Genomic DNA, 14,642 nt, shown 5'->3' with positions numbered 1-14,642 from the left:
GAAACGTGGTCATCATTCCAAGTTGTAAAACACATTCCACTCTGTTGCCCCAAACAAGGAAAATGTCCCCCCCGAATCAGCCTGCTTTGCATTTCCTGCCTCGCTTCTGATGGGCTGCCCTTAGGTGGCTCTTACCTATGTTGGATCAGTTGCCCAGAAAGGAAGAGACACATACTCATCCTTTTAAGGCTGATGCTGAGAGAATTCGTGTAGGAATGGTTGTTAAGATCTGTGACTGTCTCCGGATGAGACGCCTTGCATTTTCTACGAACTGAAGCTCTTTGTTCTTGTTTTACAGACGTGCCCAACGGATTTCACGTTAACTTGGAAAAAATGCCGACGGAAGGAGAGGACCTGAAACTGTCTTGCACAGTTAACAAGTTCTTATACAGAGACATTACTTGGCTTTTGCTGCGGACAGTTAAAAACCGCACAATGCATCACAGTATCAGCAAGCAAAAAATGGCCATCACTAAAGAATACTCTGTTACTCTCGATCTCACCGTCAAGAATGCTTCCCTGGAAGATTCAGGCACGTATGCCTGCAGAGCCAGGAACATATACACAGGGGAAGAAATCCTCCAGAAGAAAGAAGTTACAATTAGAGGTGAGCACTGCAGCAAAAAGGCTGTTTTCTCTCGGATCTCCAAATTTAAAAGCACAAGGAATGATTGTACCACACAAAATAATGTAAAACATTAAAGGACTCATTAAAAAGTAACAGTTGTCTCCTATCATCTTGATTTATTGTCACTGTTGCTAACTTTCCGGCTCAGAGGAGATGCTCCTCCCAAAATGAGTTTGGAGATGATAGTGATGTTGAGCTCCCAAGGTCCCAGCCCGGGGCTCCCCACTCAGGCTGAGGGGCTCTGCTCTCTGGGGCCGACTTGGTGCGCGTTTGGATTTGGAGGATCCCTGCGGCGCATTCTCTGTTTTTTTTTTTTTTTTTTGGTCAGTCTTTGCTGTCTCCTCCTGCCTGATAAACAACAACCTGGGACTGATCCTTTCCTCCCACTCTGATGCCAGCCTCTTTGTATTTTTAAGTGTCGAAGCTACGCAAACTGAATAATTTAAACACGTGCGCTGGTTTCTGCCAAAGATGGACGTGAATAAGTTAATCTTCCAGCTCAGAACGAGTACAGTTGAACTTGAGACTCTGTCGGACCTCCGCCTGGTTTTATTTTGTACTATTTCCTCCGCTCTTGATTTGTAAATGGCACCTGGATAGCAAGTTATAATGCTTATTTATTTGAAAATGCTTTTTATTATTATTATTATTATTTTTACAGTAAGCACATTAATCTTAAACTGGAGTTCTAAAATGGGCCCCAGGAGTGCAAGATGTTGGTGTAGTTCAGAGGTATTAAAGCTTTATCACAGTATGAATTAAGAATGCCCACCGGAGTCCAGCCGGTTCGTAATCTGGGTAACCAGGCCACTGGTCAGCACGGGGCCTCTGAGTGGACCAGCAGCCACTGACCGCCTCTGACAAAAAGTGGATCCTGCCTTCATTTTATGTGTATTTGTCCCCTGGTTATTCTTTTAAAGAACTCCCTTCTCTCTCAGTGATGGCATTCAGAGACAAACCACAATCCGTTTATCAAGGAAATCAAGGCATTCGTGACCGAAGGTTGAATGCATTCTTCTAAATGCGCCCGTCAAACAAAGTCCACTTTCCCTGTATGCAGATGGTGATAGGATTTTTTGGGGGATTAAGAAATGGCAAAATCCTAGGAACAGAATTCAGGGAGCCGTGTTTAAATCAGGAGAGATTATAATCTCTTGTAGGCTTGCATTTGAGGGGAAAGTGATTTTTTCACCAATTTAATATGCATTGTTCTGTTGTTTTCATCAATGATCGATCATGATATGTGATTTGCATGGACTATTGGAAAACAACCTCCAGGGACCAAAATAGCCGGGGCTGAGAACACCGTGGCAGCTCAATAGAAGGTGACATTATGACAACTTTTCAGGCTTGGGAACTCACCAGACCGTTTCCTCCTTTAGGTAACAGACCCTGTCCCACGGGCTAAACTTGTCTTTCACGTGGGAATTGCTTTTGTCAAGTGTGAAGGAGTAAACAATAGCATTTCCCCAGAATGCCCGTTTCATGGAGCCCCAAATGCTCTGAAAACAATTAGGAACCTGGAAGTTGTCAGCCCAGAGGAAAGAATAATCAATTGTATCTTGAAATTTTACCTATGGCTCTTTTCGCCTGGCGTCTTTGTTCATTATAAGTCAGCGTGTTCCTTCGGGAAACAATGCCTCAGTGCCCCAGATCGTGGGGACTCGGTTTGGACTAAAGCTGAAAACACAAGGAAAACGGCTGAGGGATATCACTTCTGGAAAAGATGGCAAATCAGACGTGCAGAATCGATCATTTCCTTCCCCTTGAAATTGCAGTGGCGAGCTTCGCGGGGAGGGGGAAGGGTGTTAGTATTTGCAGGAGCCGATCTTAAGAATTCCATCGAGTAATTCATTGTTCACTGTGGAATTCGTCCTTCCAGAGAGTTTCGGAAAGAAAGACCAACTGGGTGGGTTGTGTTTCGTATTAGTCGCTCTTTTGGGTGTGGAGGAAGGGGAGGAGGAGGATGGGGGAAAGGGAAAGACAAAAGAGCCCAATGTGGAGAATGATTGAGTTGGAGTAGAGGGCGTGAGGCTGGTTCCTCAGTGTCCATTCCAAGTGGAGAAGAGAAAACGAGATCTTTATGAAACCAGGCAGATCTCTGGGGCCATAGCAGTGAAGAGCCAGTGGGGAGTGATCTTTGGCTATTGATAACCAGCAGAAATACTCTGTTAATTCTGATTTTCTCAGTTGGCAGGGATCAGCTTCCCTTTGTTGAGTTGTGGAAAGCAGCCACCCATTCCATCCAGCCACTGAGGCTTAAGAACAAGGGCTCAGTGTACCTTTCTCACTTAAAATGTCCAAACAGATGATGAGGTATAAAGGGCGAATGGATAGAATGATTCCTTGGTTGACTGGTCATTAAAGACACCGGTCAAAAATGAGACTGTTCACAGAGGAGGGCATTTTTTTTTTTTTTTTCAGAAATGGGTACAAAGAAAAATACGTTTGTCTGAACTTTGTATTTAATGGGGGGTCGTGTGCTTACTCTGCAGCCTTTGGCCGCCTCTCTCTTGCCTGAAGTTTGTCCAGGGCAGATAGGGCCTTTGGGAATTCTCATGGCATTGTTTCCAGTACACCTGTCAGGGAAGCCAAATCCTGTCTGCGTTGGTGATGCTGTAGTTTGTAGCTACGGTAATAATTTGGGTGTTGGAGGCCTTGTACCCAGACTTCCTTTTTGACAATAAGGCCTGTGGGCGATGACAGATTGCTTTATCCTATTTAGTGCGTGGGAAATCGTAAATACGGTAGGGGAAGCTATTAAAGGTGTAACTCAGTGAGGTGTGTCTGAGTTTTAAACGAGATCTGTCAAATTTGGCTTGCCACCTGAACTAGACTAAATAGTAATATGACCCCGTTCTTCGTTATCTTGTCTTGTTTCACCAATCTGTTTAGAGTCTTTGCTGTGTAAAAAAAAAAAAAAAAAAAAAAAAAATGTCGAAACTGTAACAATCAAGCACGTACAAGTGATCAGACTTGAAGATGTTGCTATCTGACTGCATTTTCTTTTGGGAAACACCACGTGACAGGTGGCCCAGAATGCCAACACAGAAATGTTGAAATGGTTCTGCCTGGGGGGGCGGGTGCAGGAGAGATTAGGAAAGATACACCGACAGAAGGGGAAAGGGCCATGGCAATCATTCATTCCACTCTACGCTTGAAGAGTTTCTATGTCAGGGCTCTCCTCTCAACCCTCTTTTTAGCCTTCGGATCCCATGTTGTGTAAAGTGAGGAAAGACCAGCGAGCGAGAAGCGAGGAAATCAAAATTTAATGAGAACGCTGTTCCTCCCGCCAGATTAGTAACCCTGCCGGGTCAACGTGCTGTTCGAGTTACGTGATAATCTGGCTTTTCACCTGAGATTTCTAAATTGCTTCACCGAATGCTCATCCTGAGAGTTTCCCTGCAGGAACAAAAAGAGAAAGGTTGTGGGACCGGGCAGAACCCTGCAAGGACGGGGGAATCAGGGCCACTGCAGTGTGTCACTTCTTAGAGCACTGTGATTACTCCCAGGCTGCTTTCACAGTGTTAGTACAATAAGATGAGGAAATGCAAAAGGGTCAGAGAAAGCTCCCTCTGTCTGATTGAAGACAGTGGCGCAGAATGCGTAAGTCACGCCAAAACTCTCGATTTCTGTTCCAGGAGTTGCAACACGGGCGGGGGGAGAGGAGGAGGATTGGGGAGGGTTAGGACTTGTCTTCTTCGTCCTTTTCACCTTGGAAGCTTGAACTACCCATGCAGCACTCGCCTAACTAGAATGTATACACATCAGCAGGACTGACTACTTTGTTACATAGAGACGCTGTACTCACTGGGGCCTCGGGGTGCTGCTGTTCCAATGTGGGATTTTAATGTTGTAATGTATTGTATCCTAATGTATTAAATTCCTGTTGTACTATATCGGTCGGCATTTTATTAAAATAAATTGTATTGTATCATATTTGTATGTTTTAAGAGAAAATAATATAAAATACAATACTTGTACTATTATATAGTGCAAAAACCACAAACCTTTGCCTCTGCCTCTTGAATTAATCCTTCGGTTGCTTGCACTGGGGAAGGGGTGAAGGAAGGAAATAATAAAGCTTCCAAAGTCCACGCAATTCTCCTGTTGGGTCTGCTACCTTACAATTTAGGTTACGGATAGCTGAGCAACACAGACGTGGCCTCACAAACACGTCAAAAAAACTACACACAAAACTACATTAGCTCATCACGAGAATACCAGGATTTCTGGAAAGATTGGTTACGAGCCTGTATCCAAAATCGCCTTTTTCCTTTTTACGCTCCTCAAACAGTAGGCAAAATCCTCAGGATTTTGAAAAGCTTCTCTCACAAAAGGAAAACTGGTTGGCCAGGCGAAAAAAAAAAAAAAAAACAAACACCTTGATCCTGAAACCTAAAAATATAGGGCTCTGTTCTTGATTTTACTCTGCGTTCTAACAAATTTCCATTGATCGTAGCGATTCAAGAAAGACGACGCAGTAGTTTAACGGCAGAAGGAGAACTTGGGGAACAAAATGTGAGGGAAACCTGACGGTTGAGTTTTGCTGCTTCTCTCTGTATGTGAAGTATTGATGTGCATTTGTAACAAGGAATACAGCTAATGAGTAGTAACAACCCCCTTTCTTTATTCACTAGATCAGGAAGCACCACGCCTCCTGACAAGCCTCAGTGACCGCACAGTGGCCATCAGCAGCTCCAGCACGTTCCGCTGTCATGTTACTGGTGTCCCAGAGCCTCAGATAACCTGGTTTAAAAACAACCACCAAATACAGCAGGAACCCGGTAAGAGATTGTTTTCCTCGAATTCCGTCTTTCTCATCATTCTCTTTTTCCTTTAACGTTCCTCTTAGCTCCGTTCTGTACATCGAGAAACACTTGCGGGCAGAGCTCTGGGTCATGCTTCTATTAACTTCTTTTTTTTTTTAATGTTTATTTTTGAGAGAGAGCGTGGGCGGGGGAGGGGCAGAGAGAGAGGGAGACACAGAGTCCGAAGCAGGCTCCAGGCTCTGAGCCGTCAGCCCAGAGCCTAATGCGGGGCTCGAACCCACGGACCGTGAGATCATGACCTGAGCCGAGGTCGGACGCTCAACCGACCGAGCCACCCAGGTGCCCCATTGTTTATATTAACGTCTAATGAGGAATATTATTAGAGTTAGTTCTTTTGCACACCATATTCCTAACCCTGTAGAAGGATCCATACAGAATCTGCTTTAAATGGTACATTCATAAAGAAATGGTAAGAGCCCCTCAGAAAACGTGTTAGTTCAGCTTAACAGAGAAAGTGAGGAGTTGGTTCCTTGGCTTGAGGTATGGCAGAACTTTGAACATCTGGTGTATATGAAGTTCAGGGTAGTTTTGTAAGCTTTTTTTTTTTTTTAGTTTTTATTTATTTTTGAAAGAGAGAGAGAGAGAGACAGCATGTGAGCCAGGGAGGGGCAGAGCAGGAGACAGAATCTCAAGCAGGCTCCAGGCTGAGCTGTCAGCACAGAGCCGGATATGAGGCTTGAACCCGTGAACCGTGAGATCATGACCTGAGCCCAAGTCGACGCTCAGCCGACTAAGCCATCCAGGCACCCCTAGAAGCTTTTTAATTCACCTATATCAATTTTAATGACTTGGTAAAAAGAAGACTATTTTAAATGATAGAATACTGGTTTAAAAAAAAAAATCTAAGTTAATGGTCACGTCTTAATTTTCTTTCAATAAAAAATATACCGAAAACCACCAGACTTAAATCAGTAAGTATCAACACTGTCTGTTGCCTGCCTGATAATTTTGTGGTTCAATAAGATTAAAAGGAACTCACTTATAATTTTACTTAATAATTCCACTTATATTAAAAGTAAAACTGCCATTTATTAATTTTTTTAAGTTTTTTTTAACGTTTATTTATTTTTGAGAGAGACAGAGACAGAGCATGAACGGGGGAGGGTCAGAGAGAGGGAGACACAGAATCGGAAACAGGCTCCAGGCTCTGAGCCATCAGCCCAGAGCCCAACGCGGGGCTCGAACTCACGGACCGCGAGATCGTGACCTGAGTTGAAGTCGGACGCCCAACCGACTGAGCCACCCAGGCGCCCCAAAACTGCCGTTTATTTACAATAGCCCAACAACCGAAATCAAATGACTGGCAATACGGAATGGTCCTTAAATGTGAGTCCTCCGCTCAAAACAGAATCTCCGTTTGAGCTTGATGCTCACAAAGGGGTCGTGGTAGACCATCTCCAACGTTAAGGTATCTTAGAAAGGCCTTCCTCTAGGCCAGTCCCAAACTCACCACGTCCCATCATTTTTCTCCATGAGCAGCGCCTCCTCTCATACTACGTCGTCTGCTTCATGGTCCACACCAGAAGCGCGCGACCTCCCCTCCGTCCTTCTCTGGTCTGTCACCAGGCTATCCGGGTCATGCACGTAAATAGGACATATGCCTCAAGTCCTCCCTTCCCTCCGCTGTCCTCTTGTCATTTTCTGGGTTCAGAGAACATCTCCTGACTGGTCTCTCCGCCTCTTTCTTCTCTCTTTGCATCTGTTTTCTACACAGCTGGATAAGAGGCCGCTGTGAACCTGGCACTTCCCTGTTTGCAAGTCTTCACGGGCTCCCTATCCCAAGTTCAAGCGTCTGACAGAGGAGGCCCTCAACAACGGGCCCTCGCTACTTCCCCAACTCCAAGCTCGCCCTCCCCTGTTGAACCTTAAGTTCTAGCCGTCTCCAAGCTCTTGTAGATCCCGGGACTCCGTGTGCTGCTTCAACGCCCTCGGCTGCTTTTGTTCTTGTGTCCCCGCTGCCTGGAGTGCCTTGCCTTCCTCGAACGCCTCCCTGTCCCTTAAGACCCAAGTCAGGTGTTCTTTCTCCAGAAAGCCTTACTCCTCTCCTGCACAGAGGGGGCAGGTCCTCCCGGCGTCTTTATTATTCATGACTGCTTCTCTTCGCTCTTACGGACTTGTTCCGTGATCATTGGTCCATCTGTGGATTATCTGTGCCTATTCCCACCGCTCTCTTACTGTGGGTCTGCTCTCTCACTCCATGTTTGCCATCATATCACATTCATCCTGAGGGCAGACAGTGCAACCTTCCTCTTATCTGTGTCTTCTCTTTTTGTCCTCCAAGCTGGCATAGTGCTTGGCAACCGATAAATGTTTCATGAGCGAAGGAACGGATGAACGTTTTTCAGAAAATTTTATTCTGTCCTTAGCGAGGTTCACCTGGTAGCACAGATGTCTGGACTTCCGGGTGGTTGGGGAGACTCTATCTTAGGATTTTTAAAGCTAAAGGGACCGTTGGGGTATCTCTAGTTCCATTTGTAGAATAGAACATTTAGACCCAGCGAGGTAAAATGATTTGCCCAGAATGACACACTATTAAGATAGGTTGTTTCACAGAAAACGAATCCCTTGAGGCATTCTACCAAAACAAAAGGATGAATGAACACACGAATAAACACGTTTGTGTTGGGAAACAGTGCCTGGAATAGTCTCCCTTTAGCGATTCAGAGTCCACGTTAGTATATTAAAGACCTCAAGAAGTCCTGTTTTAAAGAAACCAGGCAAACTTCTTTAAAGTATTCCCCCAACTAACTTGATCACCAAATACATTTTACAAAATACTAATCTAAGATGTTGGGTGTTTCTTTGGAAGACGTAAATTTGGCTGACGTTGAGTTTTCATACTTTGGATGTGGGTTAAAGAATCAGAGTTGAACTGGGGCACCTGGGCGGCTCCGTTGGTTAAGCATCCAACTCTTGATTTCAGCTCAGGTCACGATCTCGTAGTTCGTGGGTTCGAGCTCCACATCAGGCTCTGCCCTGACAGTGTGGAGCCTGCTTGGGATTCTAAGCCTTTGGAAAGCTATACTGAGAGTAAATTTTAAAGCCTAAATAATACTTAAATGTATAATGAAATCTATAATTATAAATGTATATTTACAAATATAAAACATATAATTAAGGGGTACCTGGGTGGCTCAGTCGGTTAAGTGTCCAACTTCAGCTCAGGTCCCGATCTCACGGTTCGTGGTTCGAGCCCCGCGTCGGGCTCTGTGCTGACGGCTCAGAGCCTGGAGCCTGCTTCGGATTCTGTGTCTCCCTCTCTCTCTGCCCCTCCCCTGCTCACACTCTGTCTCTGTCTCTCTCTCTCTCTCAAAAACAAACGTTAAAAAAAACTAAAATATACAATTAAATATATGTAATGAAATATATAATTATAAATACAACATTTACAAATAGAAAATATATAATCAAATATAAATAGATAATGGCTTGAAATCAGTTAAGCTGATTATTTCAAGTTTAAAGAGCCAGAAAATAAACTGCACGTCCTTTAAAGACTTGCGACACGTGGCGACTCAAAAAACATTTATATACCGAGAGGATTTCGGTGGCCTTGGGTCATTGATAGGATCTGGCCCATCATCATTGTCATTTGTTAAATGGCAACGCACCCGAGTCCAAAGAAAATATGAGAGAGGAAGCAGGGCACACGTGAGAGCTTGTGCTCAGGACGAGTGGCCATAAAATGCCTGCTGAAAGACCATAAGGGGAGAACTTTTCTCCTCCCTCCTCATTTCCTTTCAGGAAACCCTTCAGTGGGGCACAGCCATCCTAGAGAAGAAATGCAGTTTCGAGAAAGCCTGACGAAAGCTGAGTAGGACTTTCTTGGGCCACGGGGCATCTGCAGGAAAAAAGGGATGATAAGCACACAGGCCCCGGAAAGCGTGTGCACGGGGGACGCGAGGCAGCCTCCGCCAGGGCAACCCCGGGGAGAAGCAAGCAGGCACCTTGCAAACCACACGCCCACCACCCATGGAGCGGCCCTCCAGGCCAGCCCAGCTGCCGGCCCTCCAGGGCCTCTGGGGCCCCAAGTCACCCTGGACTCCCACCACTCCTGGAGAGTCTTTATTTCCCCTCCTGGGAACCACAGAGGCTGCCTCCACTGGAGATCCTTCTTTCTCATTCTAGTACGTCGGGACTCTTCCTTTCCTTCCATGTCTGGTTTATTTGCAGTTCGTGTCACAGAAGGGTTGTTCTCTAGTTTTATGTCTGCCTGTTTTTAAAAGCTCTGAAGACCGAATAGCTTAACAGGTCTTCTTCATTAAATAAAAATGCCTTGAGCGCTCAACCAGGAACCAAGGCACTGTGTGACCTTGACAACGACCTCATTCACTTTTCACAACTGTCATCAGAAGTAGGTACCGTTAGGAGATGCATTTGGCAGATGTAGTTTAACTTCACGAGCGCTGACTGGGTGCCTGTGCCTGTTCTGAGCGCGTCACTAAGGTCGATTAGTTTCCCCTTCATAACAATCTTAGGAGTCTTGCTAAATTACGACGCCTGTTTTCCAAAGGATGGGACGAGGACACAGACGCACAGAGAGGAGAAATAGCTGCCTCCAGATCACAGAGCCGGTGCCTGGTGGGCAGAGGCTGGGACCAGACCTTGACTCTGGGGCCCACATTCCGAACACTGGGCGTGTGGGGCTGACGGCGCCTGTGTATCACTCCCAAGTCACCAGCTTTAGTGACTCCGTGGACACTAACGTCATATTCGTCAAACAATATTTTCTCCTTTCTAACCCTTAAAGCTTAAGCTCCCCAAAGACTGCAGTTTATTTCTTCAATGTTAAAAATGTAAACCATATAAAAAATATTTAAAACTTTTTTTTTTTTAAAGCAGGCATGCCCATGGGGCGCCTGTCCGGATCGGTGGAGCATGCGACTCTTGATCTCAGGGTTGTGGGTTCGAGCCCACGTTGGATATAGAGATTACTTAGAAATAAAATCTCAAGGGGCGCCTGGGTGGTTCAGTCGGTTGAGCGTCTGACTTCGGCTCGGGTCATGATCTCGCGGTTTGTGAGTTCTAGCCCCGCGTCGGGCTCTGTGCTGATGGCTCAGAGCCCGGAGCCTGCTTTGGATTCTGTGTCTCCCTCTCTCTCTGCCCCTCCCCCGCTCCGTCTCTGTCTCTCCTGAAGAGTGTTGAAGAGAAAGGCAGTCTGAGACATATTTACTCGGAAAAGACAGGTGAAGAGAGAATTGATCAGCTAAAGTGAGTAGAATGTCCAGGACCGGACAGGAAAGACCAATGTAACACGGAAGGACCGATGGCAAGTTAGGGGTGGATTCTCCTGGCCACTGGCTGTTTCGAGTATGGTTTGATTCTCAGGAGCATACAGGCTGCAGAGCTCATCTAAGAAACATCCATTTCCATTGGGTTGAAAATTTAAAGGGTTTGCACCCAGCCTTGGGGCAATGGTCTGAAGTCACCGTGGAGGACATACGACCTCCTCCTCAGCACTGCTCCAGCCACCTTCTCAAGGGCCCGGCAGTTCCTCCAAAATGATCAGAAAGTCACCTTTCTACCTCACACCCTTCCCAGATTCTCCACCGAGGTCCTAACAATGTTCAGAGCTGTGACAGAGCTGAGCAAGCATGTAGGTGGGGCTGTTGGCACGGAGCGGATGGCGCCGTAAGGACACCAGATGAGGGTGCGAAGCGGATCCAGAAGAAGGCCTGTCTGGCTTCGTTTTGCATCGATACAAGCGCAAACCTGATTGTGCAGAAAAAGTCATTAAAATGCTGGAAAAAGTAACAAACTTTCCTCCGAAAATATTTAAGAGAGCAGAAAACAGTGCCACCCTGAGACGTCTTTGGTAAAGCCTTCCCTAAACCGAGAAACCGGCAGCAACCTATTGCGTAAATTACATTTCTATGGCAGCAAAACGTTTCAGACTATTTGAAGATTAGAGCTATTTTAAGTTTAAGATTAGACTATTTTAAGATTGGAAACAACGAAGAGCTGAGAAAGAATAGCTTTGCTCTTAAGTAGCCTGAGGCTGGGGTAGGAGAGAATCACTCTGACCCGCTGATTAATACTGCTTCCTAAGTTGGATCTTGGTTACTAGGACTATGTATCTAATGACCTGAAAGGGACATCTTTCCTGTCACCACTAGATCCCTGATACGAAACATCTTCACCTGTAAAGTGCATATTCACATCAACGTGACCAGCTGCCCTCGGACTTCAGGGGGAACAGAATGATGGCTGAAATACAAAGTGGTTTTCATAGAGCTAGGAAAGATCTTGAGGAAGGTAGAGGGGAGAAGTGAGTGAGGGTGTTAATACCTAGGGGTAATAACGTGACTGTCACCCTCAGAACCCACAGCTTCGCTTGATGTCTTACAGAACATAAAATTCAGAAATGTTAATTATCTTTTGCAAAACCTGAGTGGTAATTGTCTTTTCTTATGAAATCCACCTTTATGGTGCATAATGAATGAAGAAACATTGCAGGAAAGCGTGTACAGGATTCCTGGAACACGTTGGGGAGTGCGTGGGAGGGGGAGCTGACTGCTCTACTTACCACCCCCACCGAGCCCCATCAGTCCGCTGATGTGATTGGCTGAGCAGCTGCTCTCGGTGTCCTTTCTCTCCAATATGTGTCTTTAAGGTAAGGGGCGGGGGGGGGGGTCCACGTACCCAGACCCAGAAGGGCCAAGCTTCACAAGTGACCATACCAGTAGCTTCTTTCCCCAGCCAGAATCTTCCAACAAATTCTCAAGGTTGAGTCGTATCCCCCGACCACAATATAAGCATAGGGGGCGTTCTGAATATGTTGCAGAGCCAAAACTCGGTTCTTTTCTAAGGATCGACTTCCATTTAGAAGGTGAGGAGAAAGGAGTGGAATTAAGGGAAGAGTGCAGTGAGCTAACAGCAAGGAAAACGTCTTGATTGGTAGCGCTGGAGTTCAGAGCTGCAAGCCCAACCCCAGACGAAAGAGGAACCCTGACTGTGATCACAGCCTTGACGTGGTGAAGAGATGGAGACTGACACTTTACGCAAGTCTGCGACTGCTTGTTGATGTCCGGCTGGTTCAGTGCGACCCTGGTTCACCCTCAGAAAAGTAAGATAACCCGTGGGTAGAGTCCCATTTTTGTATTCAAAATCGCCCGAAGTTATTTATGGAGAATCAACCTTGACACCCAAATATGACTCTTTACTGAAATACTGTCATTTATTTAGGTCTTGCACATACGTACATATGTAGCTAATCATATCGTGACGCTTTGCCCAAAGAAAATGGCCTGGACGCGCCTTCCGGTACAGCATCCTTATCCCCATCCAGCCCAGAAAAGCCTCCTGAAACGTGTGAGCCACAGCAAGACCCAGCCGAGGGGATCGCACGGCAGACCGCACAGACCCGCTCGTAAATAGCGGGGCTGTCTGCTGGTCATTTGAGTCTTTGGTGCTTCCTGAAAGTCCTCTTGATTTTCAAATGAAATGAAAAATTTAGGCCGTAAGAAATAAAAAACGAACTTGAGAATGTGAGCGTCACTTCAGAAAGGGCCTCACCCCCCACCCCCGCCTTTGTGTGCGTGTGTGGCAAAATGCACATGACGTAAATTTTACCATTTAATCGTTAACGTGTACAATTCAGTGGCACTAAGCACAGTCACAAAGTTGTGCAACCGTCACCACTATCTAGTTTCAGAACTCTATCAGCACCTCAAACGGAAACCTTATACCCATTAAAGCTTTTTGACTGTGAATGAACCTCGTCTTTTGATTCTTTTTGTGACCTCTTGCAACGCACGGAACTGGAGTGTGAGCACGGCCAAGATCAGCAGCCTGTTTTGTTTGACGACCAGCCAGTGCTTGAGGGACCGGTAGCAGAGAAAAAGAACTTGGGAATGAAGAAAAACAAAGAGAAGAGAAATCGAGACATATGGGGATGAGATGGGGGAAGAGAGAGGGCAGACCCTTCCAAGAGCTCGCCCCAGAGATCTCAGGACTGCACCCTGTCCAAAGTCACTAACCCCAAAACTAACAGCCGCTGTCTGGGCGCTTGGAGAGGGAAGAGGTCTCCACCCCCCAATCTGCAATTTGCTGCTTACACTGAAGACTGCCTGACGATCCACCTTAGATAATTGTGCACCTCCGTCTCTTAGCAGAACGATTCAATGAGGTTTTTCTGTTTCACGTGTCCAGAATTTACACTGGATCCCCTCGTCCCCCCAAGTACAAACTTGAAACAGTTTAACCCAGACCTACAGTGACAGACAGCAATGCAGCTGGGGAGTCCCAATCCAATGAAGGGAAATACAGAAACAAACGTATTTGGAGATAACCTAGTCTATGAATTTGCCATTGCTTACGTGACTGAATAGAGTCAAACTGAGAAAGTTCGTTCCTCGTCCAGCCCATATTCAAGCGATAGCTTCGTTTTTGCATTATCTCCTGCTTCTAAGGAGCCTTAAACGATTCGATTGTATATTAGTTTAGCCATCTCATTCAACTCCGTCATAATTCAGCTGGCCACCACTGAAAAATGAAATAAAGCACAGCAAACGTATATCATGTACCCCAACACACGCACCCCCCCCACACACACATAAACTCAAAAGCATTCTGTAGGGGGGCCAGTCTTCTGATGGAATAGATTTTGGTTTAGCCTCTTTTTTAAGTTTTTTTTTTAAATGTTTGTTTATTTTTGAGGGGGGGGGGTTGGGACAGAAGATCTGAAGTGGTCTCTGTGCTAACAGCAGAGAGCCCGATGCGGGGCTCAAACTCACGAACAGTGAGATCATGACTTGAGTTCATGGCTTGAGCCGAAGCTGGATGCTTAGCCGACTGAGCCACCCAGGCGACCCTTTAATCCAAAATTATACATTGTTGTGAAGTATAAACCTACTTTTCTTGCTTCGAAAATATTTCATCATTGTATACATAGTCAATATTAAGTTTGGCAAACGGGGGCACCTGAGTGGCTCAGTCAGTTAAGCATCCAACTTTGGCTCAGATCGTGATCTCACAGCTCAACTCGTGAGTTCAAGCCCCACATTGGGCTCTGTGCTGACAGCTCAGGGTCTGGAACCTGCTTCGGATTCTGTGTCTTCCTGTCTCTCTGCCACTCCCCTGCTCACGTTCTCTCTCTCAAAGAGAAATAAACATTTAAAAAAAAATTGAAAGTTTTGCAAATGTTAAACTATTTGGAGATGTGTGTGTGTGTGTGTGTATAT

General features: G+C 45.8%; 1 protein-coding gene across 1 annotated transcript in view; it reads left to right on the top strand.

Moving 5' to 3' along the window:
* Positions 1-14,642, top strand: part of FLT1 (fms related receptor tyrosine kinase 1) — a 176,925-nt gene that overhangs the window by 98,504 nt on the left and 63,779 nt on the right. The window contains exons 13-14 of the mRNA XM_043575963.1: positions 299-607; positions 5,269-5,415. Of these exons, the coding sequence (XP_043431898.1) occupies positions 299-607; positions 5,269-5,415 (456 nt within the window). The remainder of the gene's footprint in view (positions 1-298; positions 608-5,268; positions 5,416-14,642) is intronic.

This window comes from Prionailurus bengalensis, chromosome A1 (genome assembly GCF_016509475.1).
Source record: "Prionailurus bengalensis isolate Pbe53 chromosome A1, Fcat_Pben_1.1_paternal_pri, whole genome shotgun sequence".
NCBI lineage: Eukaryota > Metazoa > Chordata > Mammalia > Carnivora > Felidae > Prionailurus > Prionailurus bengalensis.
The sequence above is the reverse complement of the archived record's forward strand: the minus strand, read 5'-3'. Positions and strand labels throughout refer to the sequence as shown.